The sequence below is a fragment of the Camellia sinensis genome, chromosome 11 (assembly GCF_055761805.1).
Source record: "Camellia sinensis isolate YWXY chromosome 11, ASM5576180v1, whole genome shotgun sequence".
Classification (NCBI taxonomy): Eukaryota; Viridiplantae; Streptophyta; class Magnoliopsida; order Ericales; family Theaceae; genus Camellia; species Camellia sinensis.
This window is the reverse complement of record NC_138971.1, coordinates 125,308,641-125,329,378: the sequence shown is the minus strand read 5'-3', so window position 1 is coordinate 125,329,378 and position 20,738 is coordinate 125,308,641. Positions and strand designations below refer to the sequence as shown.

The window sequence follows — 20,738 nt, the reverse complement described above, 5'->3', positions numbered from 1 at the left end:
AATAGAAAACAAAGAAAGGGAAAGGAAAAGGAAAATGGAAAGGGGAGAAATAAGAAGATAGAAAGGGAAGAAATAAGAAAAAAAGAAATAAAGATAACACTATTAAAGGTATAAAACAAATAAAATAGAAAACAAAATTAAGAGAAAGGGAAGAAATAAGAAGATAATTTCATTTTAAGCACAAAATATTCACATCTTTTGCTTCAATGATAAAATATTTTCTTTTTAGGCACAAAATGATAATGTAATATCAAAAGCTGCATTGGCCCAACGGGCACGGCGAAAGCGTGAAAAAATTGAATTTCAATGCTTGCAACGAGAGCAAGAGGGATTAGAAGAATGCGTTCAACTAAGACAACATTCTTTAACACCAATTCGTCACGATCGCACTCACTTGGAGTGGGAAACAATAACTGAAGATTCTCAGTCGGCACAAAAACGATCAATGGTTACCCATCATTCTACATGTTCGTTTTCTATGCCAAGCACATCTTCAAATTCACAAAGGAATCGGTAAACTACTATGTCTAATCTTGAAATACATACTTTTACTCATACCGTTTTGTTTTACAAAATCTTATTTATACACAAATATTCGTAGGTCTACTCCTATAAATCGATTTTTTCAACAAGATCTATATACTGATGATGAATTAGAAGATTTGCCTACGAGTATATCAATTGAGGCCCGGGCACACAAAGATTCTTGCCGCCAATATCTTGGCAAGATGGATGTATTATGTCCTTATTGTTCAGCCTTACATTTGATGGATGAAAAATTGACAAAATCATCTATAAAGCATCCCTTATTCGGAACTTGCTGTTTGGAAGGAAAGATTAGGCTACCTTTACTTATTACACCCCCTCCACCACTTCAGGCATTGTATGATGGGAATAATGATCAATCAAAATCCTTTCAAAGTTATACTCGAGTGTACAATGCAGCCAATGCTTTTACGAGTCTTGGTGCTACATTGGATCCTAGAGTACTCCGTGGAAGGGGCCCTACATCATTCACAATTCATGGGGAATTGCGACATCGAACAGGATCACTACAACCACAACCAGGGCAGGATGCGAGTTATGCTCAGCTGTATATCTATGACCCTTATTCAGCTTTAGAAATTCGTAATCGTAGAAATCCTAACTTGAGAAGGGATGTTCTCAAAACTATTCAGGATAGTTTGTTGCAAGTCAATGCATTTGTTATAGCGACCCCGGTCTTCTCCCATTTGATTATTGTATCCGGACTTAGGTTCCGTAGATTCTGTCATTGTATAACGGTTGTTGTTGTCCCTTATTTCTCATTTGGAATTATAGGATGTGTTGGGTAGGTTTGTTTCAGGTTGGTTGGGTTTAGAAATCAAGTGTTGCTGTCCAGTATTTTGGATCTTCGCTCGAGCGAGGCGTTTGTCGCTCGAGCGAGCTGTTGTTTTTGGTTCTTCGCTCGAGCCGGGGTTTGGTAGCTCGAGCGAGAGTTTGTTTCTGGTTTGGACCTGTAGGTTTGCATTCTTGGCTCGAGCGAGATTTTCTTCGCTCGAGCGAGTTAGTTCGTTCTTCGCTCGAGCAATTGTTCCTTCGCTCGAGCGTGTGTCTGGTTACAGACCTGAGGGTTTGAGTTCTTCGCTCGATCGAGCTTTCTTTCGCTCGATCGAGCTTTCTTTCGCTCGAGCGAGCTTTTGGCTTGTTGGCTCGAGCAAGGCTTCCTTGGCTCGAGCGTAGTTTCTCTGTGTCTGGTAGCTCGAGCGACCAAGTCTTCGCTCGAGCGAGCCTGTCCAGTTTATATACGCAACAGCGGGTTTTGATCAGTCTTTTTCATATTCTTTTTGATTCCAAACCCTAGGTCCGACTTCTCTCTCTCCCTATTCACCTTCTCTCTTAGATTTGATCCACTTAGGGTGTGTTTCTACCCTAGATCCTTCATTAGAAAGATAGAGGACGGATTGGGCTTCATTCTAATCTAAACATTTGGTGATTTGGAGCACATTGGAATTTGGGCATTTATCTCTATCTTCTCCATTCGGGTTATTTTCTTTGAGGTAGGGATTTTCCTACTCCATTTTATAGGTTTTGTTCTAAGCTTTGGTAATTTGATATGTTGGGGATACTTTGGTAATTTTGGGAAAGACCCTAGTTGTATTATCGAATTAATTTGTATAAGTAATTCATGGAATTGGGAAAAGATGGTTAAATTCATGGAATTGGGGAATTCATTGGTTAATTAGCATAATTGGGTAATTGGAATCATTTGTTTATTGAATTGATGACATAGTTATTTTCAGTTTAGAAATAACTGTTTTGGGCTATCGGTGGAGGATAGTCGTGATTGTTGTAGACATTGCATGTGGATTAGGAATAACTGAAACTAATCACATTGGTTAAGTCATTAATTTTGACTATTGAATTGATACAGAAAATACGTGTATTGATTGAGCATTGCATTTGCATACATTGTTTTGTGTGTGGGAGGAGATAGGGGATGTACTCCACGGTTTAGGGGAAGATAGGGGATGGACCTCTAAACCGGATTTTGTTTGGGAGGAGATAGGGGATGGACTCCATTAGCATCACTTTTATGTGTGCTTATTTATATAGAAGTGTTTTATTGATACAGCACTAAAATGTGTATCAATTTGGAAGTATGAAGTGTTTGATTTGAGCTTGAGTCTCATTTGTTTGTTGATATTGGAAGGATGTGAATATGATATATGTGATTCACTGTTATAAGTTTGGCCAGGTTTTGAGCCATATTGATAAAATTGGAAAGTAAAACGTATCTTTGGCAATAGTGTCATGAGACTGTAAAATGAAGTAATTGATTATTTTGGTTAACCATCTGTTGAATGCTATTGCTTTATTCATTGCTTATATATGGTTTAGTATGTTTCTACTGGGCTGTGGCTCACCCTTTATGGGAACATCATTTTCAGGTTCAGGTGATAAGCTACCTCCAAGGACTTAGCTGGGGAGGGTTTAGCTTCTGGATTGAAGAAGACTACCTTTAGTTAATAGTTTTTATTTATTAGTACATGTAAACATTCAAGCCTAGGGCTTTTCTTGTATTGAGGTTAGAACTCATATTTTTTGAGTCCAAGTGTTGGCTTGGAAAGATGTAAGCCTGTAGGGCATTTTATTCGATGTTACATGTAATGATTTATTTAGTAATACTCTGATGAATGAATTAATAAATTGTCTTCTTTAAATAATGCATGTCAATGTTATATAATGGGTTAATTTTGAGGGCGTTACATTTGTAGATAAATATCGCCAGGCTCATGCCATTTTACATCAATTAGACTCGGCAGGACACAATCTACCTGCTCATCTTCATTACAGTTCAACAACTGATCGACATCGGTATAACCTACCAACTACAGATGAGATTGCAATTGTAATACGAGGTGATGGAACAGAGGTAAATGGAATGAGAGATATTATTTTACATTTCCGAGGAAATAATGAGTTGATGCAAATTAATGAATGTCACCCAGCATACTTGCCATTACATTATGTTCTATTATTTCCATATGGTGAGCTTGGATGGGAACCTGAGTTGAAATTGTGGAATGTTCAGTATGATCGACCTTCAACTGATCGACTTACTCAAATGAATTTTTATAGTTATCGTTTGTTTGAACGACCCACAGAGTATTCAACAATTTTGCGAGGTGGGAAACTATTTCAAGAGTTTTTGGTAGATGCTTGGGCTGCAACTGAGCAAAATCGATTGACATACTACAAGCTTAATCAAGAGAAACTTCGAGCTGAGCTTTACCAAGAGTTGTCAGATATGGATCCAGATTATGTGCGACCTGGACAAATTGGTCAAAGGTTTGTTTTGCCATCTTCATTTACTGGTAGTCCTAGACATATGTTTGAAATCTTTCAAGATTCAATGGCTATCACAAGATACAACCAACACCCAGATATTTTTCTTACCATGACTGCAAATCCCAATTGGCCAGAAATTACTTCAGCATTATTACCATATCAAAAACCTATTGATCGTCCTGATTTAATTGCCCGTGTTTTTGAGTTGAAGAGAAAATGTTTGATGAAGGAGATAGAAACAAATAAAGTGTTTGGAAATAAAGTTGCACATGTTTTTACAATTGAATTTAAAAAACGAGGCCTCCCTCATATGCATGCACTTTTATTTCTTAAGAGTCCAGACAAAATTCGGACATGTGCTCAAGTAGACAAATTGGTCTGTGCAGAATTTCCAGACCCAAAAGATGATCCTATGCTTTTTGAAACTATCAAATGTTGTATGGTACATGGACCATGTGGTGCTTGAAATCCGCAAGCACCATGTATGGAAAATGGTAGATGCACTAAGAGATACGCTCGAGCTTTCACAGAAACAACAACTATGGATCAAGATGGATACCCTATCTATCGTCGTCGCAATAATGGTCAAGTACATATTGTGAGAGGGTGAGAGGGCAAGAAGTTGATAACAGGGATGTCGTACCATACAATGCATATCTTTCAAAACTTTTCAACTGTCATATAAATGTGGAAGTTTGTGCCGGAATGAGATGTGTCAAGTACATACATAAGTACATTTATAAGGGTTATGATCGTACAACGATGGTGTTAGGAATGATAAATGAGATTCAACAATATCTCAATGCAAGGTATATTGGACCTCCAGAAGCTGCTTGGCGAATATTTGGTCATCCTTTGCATGTAGAGATGCCAACAGTTGTACGATTGGCACTTCATTTACTTGGAATGCATTGTGTTGTTTTTAACCCAGAAGAGTCATTACAAACGATTCAATCTAGAGCTGGTCAACAAATGTCAACTTTTACTGGCTTCTTTGCATATTGTGCTGCCAGTGAAGATGAATGTCCATTCACTTATCAAGAATTTCCACAACATTTTGTTTGGCTCAAGTCAGAAAAGAGATGGAAATCAAGAGAAAGGGGATATGCAATTGGTAGAATGTACTTTGCAAGCCCTAATTGTGGCGAAAGATTTTATCTACGTTTGTTACTAACCGTTGTCAAAGGACCAAAGTCGTTTCAGTCTTTACGCACGGTCAATAATGTTGTGCATGATACATTTAAATTAGCATGTGTTGCAAGGGGGCTTTTAGAAGATGATGAAGAATGGATACAATGCTTGAAAGAGGCTACAGTCATAAAAACTGGATATCAATTGAGGAGATTGTTTAGTATTATTCTCACCCAGTGTTCTCCACTAAATCCATGTGCATTATGGAATCAATTTTCAACGCATATATGTGATGATCTTGCACATAAGATTTGTACATTGTTTGTCATTTCTAAACCAACTGAGGCTCAAATTGAAGATTATGGTCTCCATCTTTTGAATCAAATGCTTCATGAATCAGGCAAAAGTTTAATTGACTTCCCACCCATGCCACAACCTACCGCAAATTGGAGTACAGTAGTTGGTAATCGATTGATAGTTGAACATCAACAACTGCAGAGTAAGGCACAACATAAAGATCCACAAATTACTATTGATTGTCTCAATAATGGACAGCGGAATGCTTATAATACAATCACTTCTTCAGTTTTCCAAAATAAAGGAACTGTTTTCTTTCTGAATGGGGGTGCAGGAACAGGGAAAACATTTCTATACAATACGATTGCATTAAAATGTCGTAGACTTGGGCATATCGTTGTTACTGTGGCTTTGTCTGGAATTGCATCACTGTTACTGGTAGGAGGTCGCACTGCATATTCAACATTTTCCATTCCGTTAGATGTATTGGAAAATTCACTTTGTGGGTTTAGCAAACAATCATTACAAGCTGAGTTATTTAGAGAAACAAAACTCATAATTTGGGATGAAGTTCCTATGCAACATAGACATTGTGTTCAGGCAGTTGATTGTACATTGAGGGATATTTGTGATAGTGAAAAGCCATTTAGGGGTATTACTGTTGTTCTTGGAGGAGACTTTCGACAAATCTTACCAGTTATACCCAAAGGAGTTCGTGAGCAAATTGTGAATGCATCATTAAGACACTCTGTTCTATGGAAGCATATATATATCTTGACTTTGGATTTGAATATGCGCTTGAATCATGAAGGCCATAAAAATGCTAATTTTGCAAATTTCTTGATGGAGGTAACACTACTTTAACTTGTATTATATAGATTATTTTAAATTAATAAATTGTGTTTACACTTACTTTTTTATTGATTTCATTTTTTTTTAGATTGGGACCAATCCTCAAGAAATCGTTAACCTTCCATCAACAATACACAAATGTCAAGATTTGAATGAATTACTCTCTACAGTTTATCCACAATTGAATATAATAGAGACTTCAACCCCAATATTTTTAACTGAACGCACAATTCTGTCTGCGCGTAACGATGATGTTAGTGACATTAATACTACTGCGTTGAATATCTTTCCAGGGAGATTATATACTTATCTTGCAGCAGATAAAATGTCCGAAGATAATGAAATTGATCCTACCATTACAAATAGATATCCTAATGAATATTTAAATTCATTGGATCCTCCTGGGTTGCCAACTTTTAAGTTAGAGTTGAAAGTGGGTTGTCCTATAATATTGTTGAGAAACATTGCACTGAAAGATGGACTATGTAATGGTACAAGATTGATGGTTACTAGGTGCGGCACTCGCATAATTGAAGCTCAAATTTTAACTGGAGAAAAGTTTGGCAATTTGGCATTTATACCAAGGATATCTTTGACACCATCTTCTTCAGAAATGTCTTTCCAAATGACAAGACGTCAATTTCCAGTCCGATTGGCATATGCCTTGACCATTAATAAATCTCAAGGACAATCTGTGAAATTTGTTGGGGTTGATTTGCGTATACCAGTGTTTAGCCATGGGCAATTATATGTGGCATTGTCTAGATATACATCCTTTGATCGTATAAGTATTCTCCTCCCTAAAGATAATTTGGATTCTACTACAAATATTGTTTATCCTGAAGTATTGCTGTAGTATTCTATGCAGATTAAATGACGTTTTTTTAGAAGGTAACCACGTAGATTTATTTCTGTTAATTATATAACTTTTTAAAAAATTTCAATTTAATAATAATTTGAAATTTGGACTTTTGTAGGATTGGACCGAAAAATCCATGGAGCTTAAAAGGAGAAATACGACTACCTTGCTTCGATGGGGATGTAATAAGGTAATTTCAATCTGAAAGTATTTTTACATGTATATTTCCAACAAACGTACTAATTTATATTTTTTTTTGTTTCCACAAATTACCAGATTGTTGTGCATATTCCTCATTGGGGATACATAAAAGTTGATATAAAGACTTTTTGGAAAGTAATGTGGAGGAAGTTTGGGCAAACGCATATTTGAAGACATGTTATTGACACATCTTTTGTAAAGCATACATATTTTTGGTGTATGACATGTTAGTGACACATCTTTTGTAAAGCATACATCTTTTGTAAAGCTTTAACCCACTTTTTGTAAAGTTTTAACCTACCTTTTTGGTGTATGACAGTATAACTTTATTTCTATTTTTTATTCAGTGTTTACACTTTTTTTTACTGCCTTTTATATTTTGATATGCAATATAACTTTAAATCTTATATGTGAGTTTCTTAATTTGCATTAAGATTAGGGAGAGTTGTTATTTTATTTGAGTTTTGTAAAGCGTGTAATACAAGCAAAATTGTTATAAGTTCTTTAAGAAGAAAAATATTTCAATATATTTTTTCAGTATCTTTAACAAAAAATGACACAAACTTTATAAATCTCAACATAATACGTATAAATTATAACTACATTTTAATCTTAAAATTATTTATACCGTGCCTTTAGGCACGGACATACGCTACTATATATATATATATATATGATAAGAGAACAAAGAGAGAGAGAGATAGAGAGAGGAGAGGAGAGGAGAGAAGAGAAGAGGTGTGCAGTGTATATACATTTCTTACTGTGTACTTTTTTGTTTATTTATTTATTTATTTTTAGAGAGGTGTGCACTATATATTTTCCAGGAAAGGAAAATATCTTTTAAATGCATTTCCAATTTCCACTTAAAAAAGGTGTTGGATTTTTTTATCCTTTTCTCAACGAAATATTTTTTGTTGATGAAATTCAATAGACGAGCATAGTTGATAAAATTCCTTATTTAATCCCATTGAATGAAATTTTTTAAAGAAATATTTAAAATGTCATTATTCTCTTTCTCATTTTTTTTCACTTCTTTTTCCATTCTTTTTTTGATCCACGTTAGCAGCTATGACTACTATGGCAAAAAAAGGGGAAAAAAAAAGAAAAGAAAAGAAAAATAAAGAAACAGAAAATTTTAGGCATTTCACAATATACAATATTTGAGATGTCATGTGCAAATCACATGTTATTTTTTTTAATCAATTTATATACAAATTTTTACTGTACGGTTCTGATATAAATTGATAGTTTAAGATGACAAAGTATAGCTTTTTTTTTTTTTTTTTTTTTTTTTTTTTTTTTTTTTTTTTTTTTTTTTTGAGTGAGGAAAGTGATATTAACGGATAGTTTAAGAGAATAAACTGTAATTACCCTTAAATTTAGGCAAGGGTTATTGGAAAATGAATAGTCATTGACTTGAATTTTTTTTTTCATCAACAAAAGAAGAATATATTGATGCAAATGAAAAAAAAAGAAAAGAGTACAATATACCAACAACAAAATTACATAAAAAATACCAAGAACAAAACATCAAAGCAAAAGGAAACACATTTCAGCTAAGATGGAATATGACTCCCAACTAATCCTATACAAAGACTTGGTCATGAAAAAAATATCATGAAAATGATCATGAAAAATTCTCTATTTTTGGATTACACACACAACAAAACACCATGCACTAATCAAAGGATGAAAAATCTTGATGCATTTTATAATACCTAGCATTATTCGGCAAAAAAACACCTAATCAAACCAACCTCCCACCCAAACACACTAAGATTGTGTTCGGCTTATAAATTTAAGTAAGAATTTGAAAAGAAAAATGAAAGAGGTGGATGAATTATAGCTATATTTCATTCACATTTTACCTAATTTTTCTCTTTTTATTTTTAAATTCCTACCAAAATTCACGAACTAAACATAATCTAAACTCATCAAGCTGCAGAAATTATCTGGTGTTTTGAGAATATCACGTGATTGTATGTCTAACTAATGGTATTTTGTCATTTTCCCATACTATCATTTCTCCTTGATGTTGAACGGACAACATCACCATAGTAAAAAAATTTCAGAATGTTAGGGTCTGTTTGGTAACGTTTACGTTTTCAGTTTATATTTACAAAAATTTTATAAACTGATTTTTGTTTATTTTTAGAAAAACATAAACTACAAACGCATTTGGTAATTGACAAAATGTTTAAAAAAATTTAAAAACATAAAAAAGAGTGAGAAATGACAAATGGTGGAAAGTGGCGGCGAAAGACGGTGGTGGAAAGTGGTGACGGTGGGTGGTGGGTAGCGGGTGGTGGTGGATGGGTGGGTGACAGTGACGGTGACGGTGGCGGATGGTGGGTGGTAGCGAGTGGGTGGTGGTGGTGGTGGTGGCAGCGGGTGGTGATGGTGGCAGGTGGCAGGTGGCAGGTGGGTGGCGGATGGCGGGTGGTGGCGGGTGGGTGGGTGACAGTAGTGACGGTGGCGGGTCGAGAGTGGTAGCGGGCGGGTGGTGGTGGTTGTGGTAGCGGGTGGTGGTGGCAAGTGGGTGGCGGATGGCTGGTGGTGGTGGGTGGTGGCGAGTGGTGGTGGTGGGTGGGTGGGTGGGTGACAGTGGTGACGGTGGCGGGTCGGGAGTGGTAGGGGGCGGGTGGTGGTGGTGGTTGTGGTAGCGGGTGGTGGTGGCAGGTGGGTGGCGGATGGCTGGTGGTGGTGGGTGGTGGCGGGTGGGTGGTGGTGGCAAGTAGGTGGCGGATGGTGGTGGTGGTGGGCGGTGGGTGGTGGGTGGATGGGTAACGGTGGCGGGTGGTAGCGAGTGGGTGGTGGTATTGGTGGTGGTGGTGGCGGGTGGTAGGTGGTGGTAGTAGGTGGGTGGCGAATGGCCGGTGGTGGGTGGTGGTGGTGGTGGGTGGGTGGGTGACGGTGGCGGGTGGTAGCGAATGGGTGGTGGTGGCGGGTGGCGGTGGCAGGTGGGCGGCGGATGGCGGGTGGTGGTGAGTGGTGGCGGGTGGGTGATGGTGGCGAGTGGTGGGTGGGTGGGTGACGGTGGCGGGTGGTGGGTGGTGGGTGGTAGTGAATGGGTGGTGGTGGTGGTGGTGGCGGGTAGGTGGCGGGTGGTGATGGTGGGTGGGTGACGGTGGCGGGTGGTGGGTGGTGGTAGCGGGTGGGTGGCAAATGGTGAGTGGTGGTGGGTGGTGGGTGGTGGCAGGTAGGTGGTGGGTGGGTGGGTGACGGTGGCGGGTGGTGGCGAGTGGCTGGTGGTGGTGGGTGGTGGATGGTGGTGGTAGGTGGGTGATGAGTGGTGGCGGCGGGTAGGTGGCGGGCAGTGGATGGTAGTGGCTGGTGGTTGGTGGTGGCGGCTGGATGGCTGGTGGGTGGTGGCGGTGGTGGTGGCGAGGGATGGGTGGTGGTGGCGAGTGGGTGGGTGGTGGGTGGTGGTTGCAGGTGGGTGGTGAGCAGTGGTGGTAGGTGGTAGTGGAGGGTGGGTGGTGGTGGCGGAAGACGGTGGTGGAAAATGATGGCGGGTGGTGACTAGTGTTGGGGGTAAAAAAAAAAAACTCAAAACGGAAGCACATTTTTTGAGTTCACATTTTTTGGCCAAATTTATAAACTGAGGACACTGATTTATAAATCAAAAATTTATCAAACAAGTTTTTATTTGAATTTTTAAAATTTTTATAACTATAAACAGAAAACTGAAAACGTAAGTATTATCAAACGGCACCTAAATAATTACTCTGCCAAAAAGGGTATGGAAAAATTATTCTTGCTAGGTCATTTGTTGTTGAGCAAATAAAAATAAAAATAAAAATTGGGAACTAATATTAATTATTCAATGTCTAGGTGGAGACTATGGAGAAAAGTATTCATGTGCAACAAAAGAATGATCATCAGCTCCCTCGTATAATAGTTGATAGAATTATACATACATGTCTTTTGCTGTTGTCCACTTCAAACCCTGCACATGAAAAATTCCGTCAGGTCAATGTGTGAAGACGAAAACACAAAAATACAAAACCTAGTATACCCTCTCTTGTCTATTCTTCTCGGAAGTACATTAAAATTACTCATGTGAATGTTGAAAATAATTACTAATTGACAAGGGTAATCTCGACTGTTGACAAATATCTTAATTAACAAGGGTGATCTTAATTAATTAATCAATAAATTAATTAATTTTTACTTATTGTGCTGTTACATTTATAATGGAGTTTAGTATTGACTTTTTTAGTGGTTTTTTTTTTTTAATCTAAGAAAACTGTTGCGTATAGAAACTTTTTTTGTAAGTAAAAAAAAATGTGTAAAAATAACCCAACAAATTGGCTTATTTAGCTCACCCCAAGGGGTCTAATTAAGGAAAATGAACATATATAGTGAGTTAACTAAGCCGTAAATAACCTAAGTTCAGTTAAATAACATATTATTCAAGTTTGGCTCGAAAACTTAATGAGTTTTAAAATGTATTTTAAATTTGACTTGTGATTTCAAACGAGTTTTAACAATACCAACCTCGTGTAGCTTGGTTTTGTTGTTGTCCTTATTGAACTGAGTATTTAGTTGTTTATATTTCGTTTAAAAATTTAACGAATTTTAACATATATCTAAATTTATCTTATTTATATAACCAATTGATCTTAAATGAGGTTTGGCATTGTTTTCATTTAGGTTTGACTATAAATTTTTGTTAAAAATTCCAAGCCACATGATTTTTCTTCATTCATGTGGAGCTTACATGGACTTCTTGTGGAACTCGTGGAGTTCATGTGTTTATGTTCCTTGATCAAAGATTTGATGATTTTAGATCTAACTAAAATCAATTAGAACTTATAGAGGTAAATGTGTCACAATTAAAATTATAGGAATCAAAATAATCACGAATCTCTTTTTTCTGGCTCTGTTTGATTCACATGATTAATAGTGAAATGATTAATAATCCATAGAATTAATGTAAGATTGGTTATCCACTTAGATTAGTGAGATAAATAATCTTCACTTGTCTATATTTGTTTTGCAATGGGTATGAAATATATAATTCAAATTATATGTTTGTTTTGAATTATTAATTGTAGAACTAAACAATTCACAATTTTTGTTGGATTGGCCTAGTGGTTGTGTAACACCTTTTGTGGTGTGAGATCTCGGGTTCAACTCCTATAAAAATGAGTTTGATATCCTTTGTAGTGGTATTTATCTCTCCCCTGTTATGGGATTGTACTAAGTAATAGTGAAGTTATTGTTGGGCTTGTGCTTGGTAGGCTTTATTGTGTTTTTAGCTATTGTGGGCTAATAGTCTGTTTAATGATATAATAGTTCTCATACTTGTAATTATTCTCCTATTGATTGACCAAAAAAAAAAAAAAAGAATGTTTATCAGAATCTAATCCGAATAATAAAAATTATAACCAAAATTAATAATTTCAATCTTATGTTATAATCTCCTAATCAAACAGGAATTCTGAGTCTAAACACTTGTTGCATTTACTTTGTTTATAGCGAAAAGAATAATTAATTTCATTGTTTGTAAAGATGCGTCACTAATGATGCACTCAACTTGGCATAATATTTAAACAGAAACATGACCTAATTAATAATTTCGATATACAAAAGGGTGTTATCCAAATGATATTTGGATGAAACACATGGGACATCCAAATATTATTTGGACAAAACTAAATGAAAACCTGGAGGTTAACAATAATAATAATAATCTACTATGTATGCTGCAAAATGGAAACAATTTCAATAAAAGAGCTTCGATGTTCAAAGAAAACGAAGAATAATGCAAGGAGGCCCATACCCAAGTATTTTAGTGACATTTGGTTGGTAGTCTTATTATCTCGGTAGAACTAAAAAATTCACAATTTTTGTTGGACTGAACGTCCATCAAAATCAACCAAGGCATTTGGCTTAGTGGTTGTATAACACCTTTTGTGGTATGAGATTTCGGATTCAACTCCTATAAAAATGAGTTTGATATCCTTTATAGTAGTGTTTATCTCTCCCCTATTATGGGGTTGTACTAAGTAATAGTGAAGTTATTGTTGGGCTTGTGCTTGGTAGGCTTTATTGTGTTTTTAACTATTGTGGGCTAATAGTCTACTTAATGATATAATAGTTCTCATACTTGTAATTATTCTCCTATTGATTGACCAAAAAAAGAATGTTCATCGGAATCTAATCCGAATAATAAAAATTGTAACCAAAATTAATAATCTCAATTTTATGTTATAATCTCAATAGTTAAAAGTTAGACCATCTTTAAAAAGTTCATGCTGGGTGATAACTTGGTATATATAAGACAAAAAAAACTATAGTTTGGCTGAAACCACGGGTGTCCACCCTGTGAGCGCCAAAAAAAAAATAAAATATTGTGTTTAAGTTGAATTGGTATAATTTTTACGATATTTATAAATTCCCATACCGATTAATTCCCAAAAAAAAAAAAAAAAAGGCTTACTGCTGAAATTCAATGTTAATGGATGGGGGTGATCCATTGGCAATTGCTCCAAAAGCTGTAGTAGAGAGAACCATGACGGTTCCACCCCTTGAAGGAATTGAAGCCGATGTTTGTGCTCTATCTACTATCTTCACTCGTATTGTTTGACATGTCAACATAAATTTCAGAACATAAACCTTACACTTTGGATCATTTACCATGTGTATTATCAAGAAATCAAGACAAAATGACATACCTGAATCCATTGATGAACGGTTAAACGGAAGCGTGATTATCAATGAACTCTTTGTTATTGATTATGTTATTGCCTTCTAATCCTTTCCCCTTTGGTGCCTTATGTTTCTCCTTAAGAGGATTTAGGAAAAAAATGACAGTGTTCTTATTTCCACCTGGGAAGGAATAGGGACCATAACCTTTTAAAGGTTGTAATTGGTTTTCAAAACTGAAAGGTTGTGGAAATTCAAAAGGAATGAAAACCAACTTTAACCATTATTGGTTTTAATTTCTATTTATTGGTTTTCAAAACTGAAAGGTTGTGGAAGTTCAAAAGGAATGAAAACCAACTTTAACCAATATGTTTTAATTTCTATTTCTGCCTCTCATAGAAATAGAAATTATACAACTAGTATCTACACATTAGGTCCATAACACATATACCCTTAAGCCTATTAACTAAATTGAATCACTTAAATTGTAGGCTTCTTATAAATGATAACACCACATTTAATTATGTGGTCCCATTGAGACATTATCTAACAATCTCCCATTAGACCACATATGTATCCTGAAAAATCTGCTTAACTTTAGTGAGCTCAGAAATTTATTATCATAATTTGAGGGTCTCCAAACAATCTTGTCCATTAACTATATTAATATAGGATCAAAGCGGTTTTCGTTACATCAATCGTAACTCGACCCACCAATGGTCACGTATACTAATACAGCTAAATGACATAGATCAATCATGGATGCGTAGTATGGAAATTACATGTGATGTGATCCATACATGCCTATTTCCAACTGGTCCTACTTAACTTTATTGAGATCAATACTTCACAATACGTAACAGAGCGTAATAAACTGAATATTTCATTTCTGCAGAAATGTCATGCCCCACTTTTTATTACTCGAAGTCATTACCAAATTCATTAACTTAATTCAATTTCAAGGATAACATGCGGAAATAAACTCATACATTCAATCCGTAGAAATGATTAACAATACTCTCATTCGTATGCAAAGTAAAGATTACATGAACATACTTAATAAATTTCCCTTGGGCTTACATCACTTAAGGTACAAGAAGAAGGGTGTAACCCTTTTACAACAATGGCATTCCGCCAACATAAATGAGGCCCCGTGGCCAAGTAAGTAAGTAGATCCAAAATCTTGCAGCTCAATCTGCTTAATACCTGAAAAAAAGATTCAACAACGTGGGATGAACATATAATCCAGTAGGGAACTCAACATGATTCTCAACAATAACAACTTACAGATAGCTATGATCATGAACACTCATTCTCATACTAGAATAGTAAAGTGACAGTTTATACATAATATATATGTATGATCTTTTCTCGAAAACAACCGTTTCATTCAACACTATAAGTGGTTTATCTTTCCTTTTTTCTTTCATTAAACCTCGTTCCCAATCTTTCATAACATTAACACATACTTAGGAAGTAATCACACTAAGCCCGATACTCTCTTCCATTTCCTATACATACTCAAATGTACCTTTTCAAACATGTTTATCTTTAAAACATACGTTCTCCTCCACACTTTCCAAAAGGCAAAAGACATTTTGGTTCGTTTCCATTACTATCATAACTATACATGCATATCTTTGTAAAAATATAAATTTACAACCCACCAACATGTATACAATCAACCAATGGAGTAACTAGGTCCTCTGAACTGTAACCAATCAAATCCATGATATTTTCAGTTACAACGAAACAACAACAATCCCATTTCGCTCTACTAGCTATGTGCGTAGTAAGCCAACAATACACCCCACTCAACAACATAACAACAAGTCAGTTTATCAGGCGCTAGCTGGAGGGGTATGGTACCTTCGATTATTAGCGCAGACAGTTCTCCAGGCGCTAGCTGGAAGGTAACGGTACCTTTGATTCTAAGCGCGGTCAGTTCTCCAGGCGCTAGCTGGAAGGGTATGATACCTTTGATTCTAAGCGCGTGGCATAACATCAACAATCACAGCAAATCAAGGCATAACCAACATGTATAATGCATATACATAAACCATCACGACACCAACAATGTGTTAAAGCATATGAACACATGACTATCTCCTTTCGAGCAAATATACATATATATAATGTATCTAGCACTTCATCACATACGATGTTCAATTAATCAATGGTAAAATGCATACCTGACAATTCCACACAACCGTGTCATCCTCCACCGATGACCAAGGACAAAACCTCTAGATGTATATAGTTAGTACATCTATTAATAGACTCAAATATCATGAATCACAAACCCAACAACAATATTAACATGGTAGTTAAAGATACAACTTCTACATGTGTGTTCAACACTCAAGATACAACAATCCAATTCTTAAACTTATTTCGAAAACACTTCCCTCATTTTCTCAAAAACGATTCCATTTCCTTTTTGTTATCACAAAACCAACTCCACTAATCTTGTTTCCATAAAATCAACTCCAAAGCCATGGTTAATCCCTTAGGCATTAACATCCTTACCACACTCATTTTGACAAAAGAGATTTACACACAATGGTCAACAAACCCCTATTTTAATTTACCCAACCAAAATATAATTTAGGGCTTTTCTTCATTTAACTATAACATGCTAATTTATATTTTAATTAGCCAAGACAACAATCAATGAAGCCAAAACCATTCTCCACACAACCAACCCTAGGTTTATTTCATGATTTTCAAACAAATCCAACATGGTACAATTTTCACGCAATATAAAAATTACCACATGTCTATCTATAGACGGAGTATTGAAAAAGAACAAGGAGAATCCCTACCTCGAATAGAGAACTCAAATAGAGAAGATGACCCGAAATCAAAGTGCTCAAAATCCCAAATTTCTTGGATCACAACGAAGCCCTCGACGATCAACACACTTCTTACAAAGGCCCAAGATGAGGAAAACACTCTAGCTAGATCAATCCTAAGAGAGAAGTTAGGTTTTAGAGTGAGGTGCTCTCCAATGGCGGTTTTGAAAAAGTAAGAGAGAGAAAGGAAATCAAAAAGTGAACAAAAAGGTCGGATCTCGGCTTTATACAAAAGTCGCCCCGCTCGAGCGTCGAACTCCCCGCTCGAGCGTCACTCACAGATCCCCGCTCGAGCGGCGGATGCACGCTCCCAGAACTTATACAGACATGATGCCCGCTCGAGCGTCAAACTCCCCACTCGAGCGTCAGACACATACCCCCGCTCGAGCGTCCAATCCCCCGCTTGAGCGTATACCACTGCAGACGAAATACTGGATGGGTGATTTCCCCACTCGAGCGCCAAAACCCCCGCTCGAGCGGAGAGGCCAAAAACTGGGCAAAGATTTTAAGTTCTAAAACATCACCAACTTATTCCCAACAAGTCCAACACAACCCAAAACTCTAAGATAAAGAGAAAGGGATAGAAAAGAGGATAAGACAACAACAAATCTACGGAACCAAGTCCGGATTACAGTTAAACAACAGCAGGGAATACCGGGATCGCTATAAGAAATTAATCTAATTACATAGATAAAACTCAAGGCTGACATAAAGCAGTAATATAAATATAAACTCCCACTAAACCAGAATGTTCTCAAATAGAACAACACCCATCTGAGCAGTGTGCTCATGAAAGACCTTGGGTGGTAGTCCCTTCGTAAGTGGATCCGCGATCATGGAGTTTGTCCCAATGTGCTCTATGGAAATCTGTCCACTCTGCACTCTTTCTTTTACAACTAGGAACTTGATATCAATATACTTTGATTTTGTCGAGCTCCTGTTGTTATTGGAATATAAAACTGCAGACTTATTGTCACAATATAACTTAAGTGGTCTTGCAGTGCCTTAAATTTTGAAGCAAGATGAGACATTTCCATGATGTACTCGCGAACATTACCCTTGCCTTTATACTTTATTGAAATCAAGCTTGCTAAAAGCGTGCTTGTTTCAGCCTTATCGTTTTTAGCAAAACGCTTTTGAATTTCTGAAAGAAATTCACCGGCAACGGTAACATCCTCTGTTATTGCACCCCGAAAAACTTCTGGAATCCCACGCTTCATGATCATAAGACTTAGCCTGTTAGAACGATCCCACTTTTCAAAGTACACAGTTTCCTCAGGAGTACTTTGTGCTGTGAGAGCATTCGGTTTTGGCATCCTTAATGCCAAGTCTATGTCCATGCAGCCGAGAACAATCAATATGTTCTCTTTCCGGTTCTTAAAGTTTGTTCCATTTAACATTGGAACATTGTTCATGTTGGCAGAGATTGAAGTAGTCGACATTAAAGCTGAATCGAAAAGAAAATAAAAGGAATAAACAATTATGCTCACATTAAGTTACCAAACAGATAATCTCTAAATAAATTAATTTAATGACAACATCTCAAGATACCTAGCACAACATTAATATCAAGCCTTTGGGTAGTGATATTAACTGTAAGTGGTATTCTTGTTGTAATGATCAAACATTAACAATAAGTTATGTCAAATAACAAATCTATCTTTTGATGGATTTATTATTCACATTAGGTTTTCTTGACAATTGGCACATGTTTATCACCACAAAATGTGTGTGTAATTCTGCCAAGTCTTAATCATGTCTTTGGACCGATAAATACCCGCATGAGATACACAGACATGAACTTCAAAACATTCCATATAAAACAATCTAGACAAGAGAGATCACTTTTGTGACATCTTGTTTGAATTGACTTATATTGAGAATGTTAGAAAATTAAATTTCTGTAGACGTTGTATGAAATTACATTAAATTTAAAGATTTCTAAATTTGTGACCCTGTATATGTTATATAATCTGCAGCAATTCCAATTATATATATACATATATAAATAGAATTGACGGGTCCAAAAAACAAATAGTTTTTTTTTTTATAATGTTCAAAATTAAACCGATCAAATCGCAAGATATATCTATATATATATATAAATACATGATGTTCATCCATTTGAGAGAAAAAAAAAAATGCCCACCGAATCATTTTACAATTCCAGAAAAAAGATTGCCATTTTCACAGAACAAAACAGGAAAAAACAGAATTTACATCCATAAGAAAATTCAGAATCTGATTCCAGGAAACTAAATAGAATAAATAAAGCATATCAATTCTGATAAGACACATGATATGCATGCTCTGATACCAATTGTCAACATAAATTTCAGAACATAAACCTTACACTTTGGATCATTTACCATGTGTATTATCAAGAAATCAAGACAAAATGACATACCTGAATCCATTGATGAACGGTTAAACGGAAGCGTGATTATCAATGAACTCTTTGTTATTGATTATGTTATTGCCTTCTAATCCTTTCCCCTTTGGTGCCTTATGTTTCTCCTTGAGAGGATTTAGGAAAAAAATGGCAGTGCTCTTATTTCCACCTGGGAAGGAATAGGGACCATAACCTTTTAAAGGTTGTAATTGGTTTTCAAAACTGAAAGGTTGTGGAAGTTCAAAAGGAATGAAAACCAACTTTAACCATTATTGGTTTTAATTTCTACTTATTGGTTTTCAAAACTGAAAAGTTGTGGAAGTTCAAAAGGAATGAAAACCAACTTTAACCAATATGTTTTAATTTCTATTTCTGTCCCTCATAGAAATAGAAATTATACAACTAGTATCTACACATTAGGTCCATAGCACATATACCCTTAAGCCTATTAACTAAATTGAATCACTTAAATTGTAAGTTTCTTATAAATGATAACACCACATTTAATTATGTGGTCCCATTAAGACATTATCTAACATTGGATTGCAACTATTTGGTGCTGCTGCACTAATACACCTCACCAAGTATTGCCTCCCACAAGCTGGCCCATTGTCCCATATTGCCTGTCCGGCTGCCGCGAACAGATTGCTTGACGGAAACTGAGACCCGTCGTTGCCGCTGCACGCGGTGGCTGTTTCAATCCAACCACCCGACCACAACACATTAAAAAAAAAAAAAATCATGTTTTGAAAATCGGGTTGGGATTTTGGAGTGGGTACTTACGCATATATGGTGGGGCATAGCTGGCAGCAGTGCCGAGATCGACAAGAGAGAGATGGGAGAGATGTGCTAAAAATTGCAAGAAGAGAGAGAGAGGCATACAACGAGGAACTTCTGGGGACTCATTGACACCCTCTTTCTGCGCAGAGAAAAACGCCAACTGATTGATGTTGGAAAGTGCTTATAATCTCTACGCACATGTCTTCGGTTTATATGTAGGCCTGTTTGTTTTCAGAAATAGAATGGAGGGGATTGATAGTGAGAGGATTAATAGTGAAGGGATTGATAGTGAGGGGATTAAGTAAAATTGTGTTTGTTTTGATGATAGTTATTAGTGTAAGAATTGTCAAATTATTTTTATATAAAATAATAAAAAAATACAAAAAAAATTAAACATTAATGTTTTAAAAAAAATACCCGACATGTAAAAAATTTTAAAAAAATAAAAATAAAAATAAAAAATTCAGAAAAAATAAAACAAATAAAATAATAATTTTTACTTAACAAAAATTACAAAAAATTAAACATTAATGTTCAAAAAAAAATGCCCGATATGTAAAAAATAAAATAAAAAATAAATAAAAATAAAAAATTTCTAGTCCGCTGGACTATTTTTCTAATACCAAATCCTGGAGGCCCATCCGAATCTCCTTGGGGAGGCTCATCCTAATCCGGAGCTCACTATCAATCTCCTCCCCATCTCTCAAAACAAACACAATATTAGTTGGTTTCGCCTCACTACCAATCTCGATTCCTCCTCTAACTCTCTAAACAAACGGGCTCTATATATATGTACAATTTACAAACTATTGAAAGGCAACTCATTGGTTTTAATAATGTAGAAGGTTTCTAACAAACATTGAAGGCTGAGATATGAATATGAAAT

General features: G+C 36.1%; 1 protein-coding gene across 1 annotated transcript; it reads left to right on the top strand.

The window, feature by feature from the left end:
- The first annotated feature begins 728 nt into the window (after positions 1 to 728).
- Positions 729 to 6,296, top strand: LOC145802609 (uncharacterized). The gene is made up of 6 exons (XM_082895368.1): positions 729 to 1,182; positions 3,258 to 3,530; positions 3,648 to 3,831; positions 4,845 to 4,993; positions 5,363 to 5,985; positions 6,282 to 6,296. The coding sequence occupies exons 1-6, from the start codon at positions 729 to 731 to the stop codon at positions 6,294 to 6,296; spliced, it is 1,698 nt and encodes a 565-aa protein (XP_082751494.1).
- The last annotated feature ends 14,442 nt before the right edge of the window (positions 6,297 to 20,738 follow it).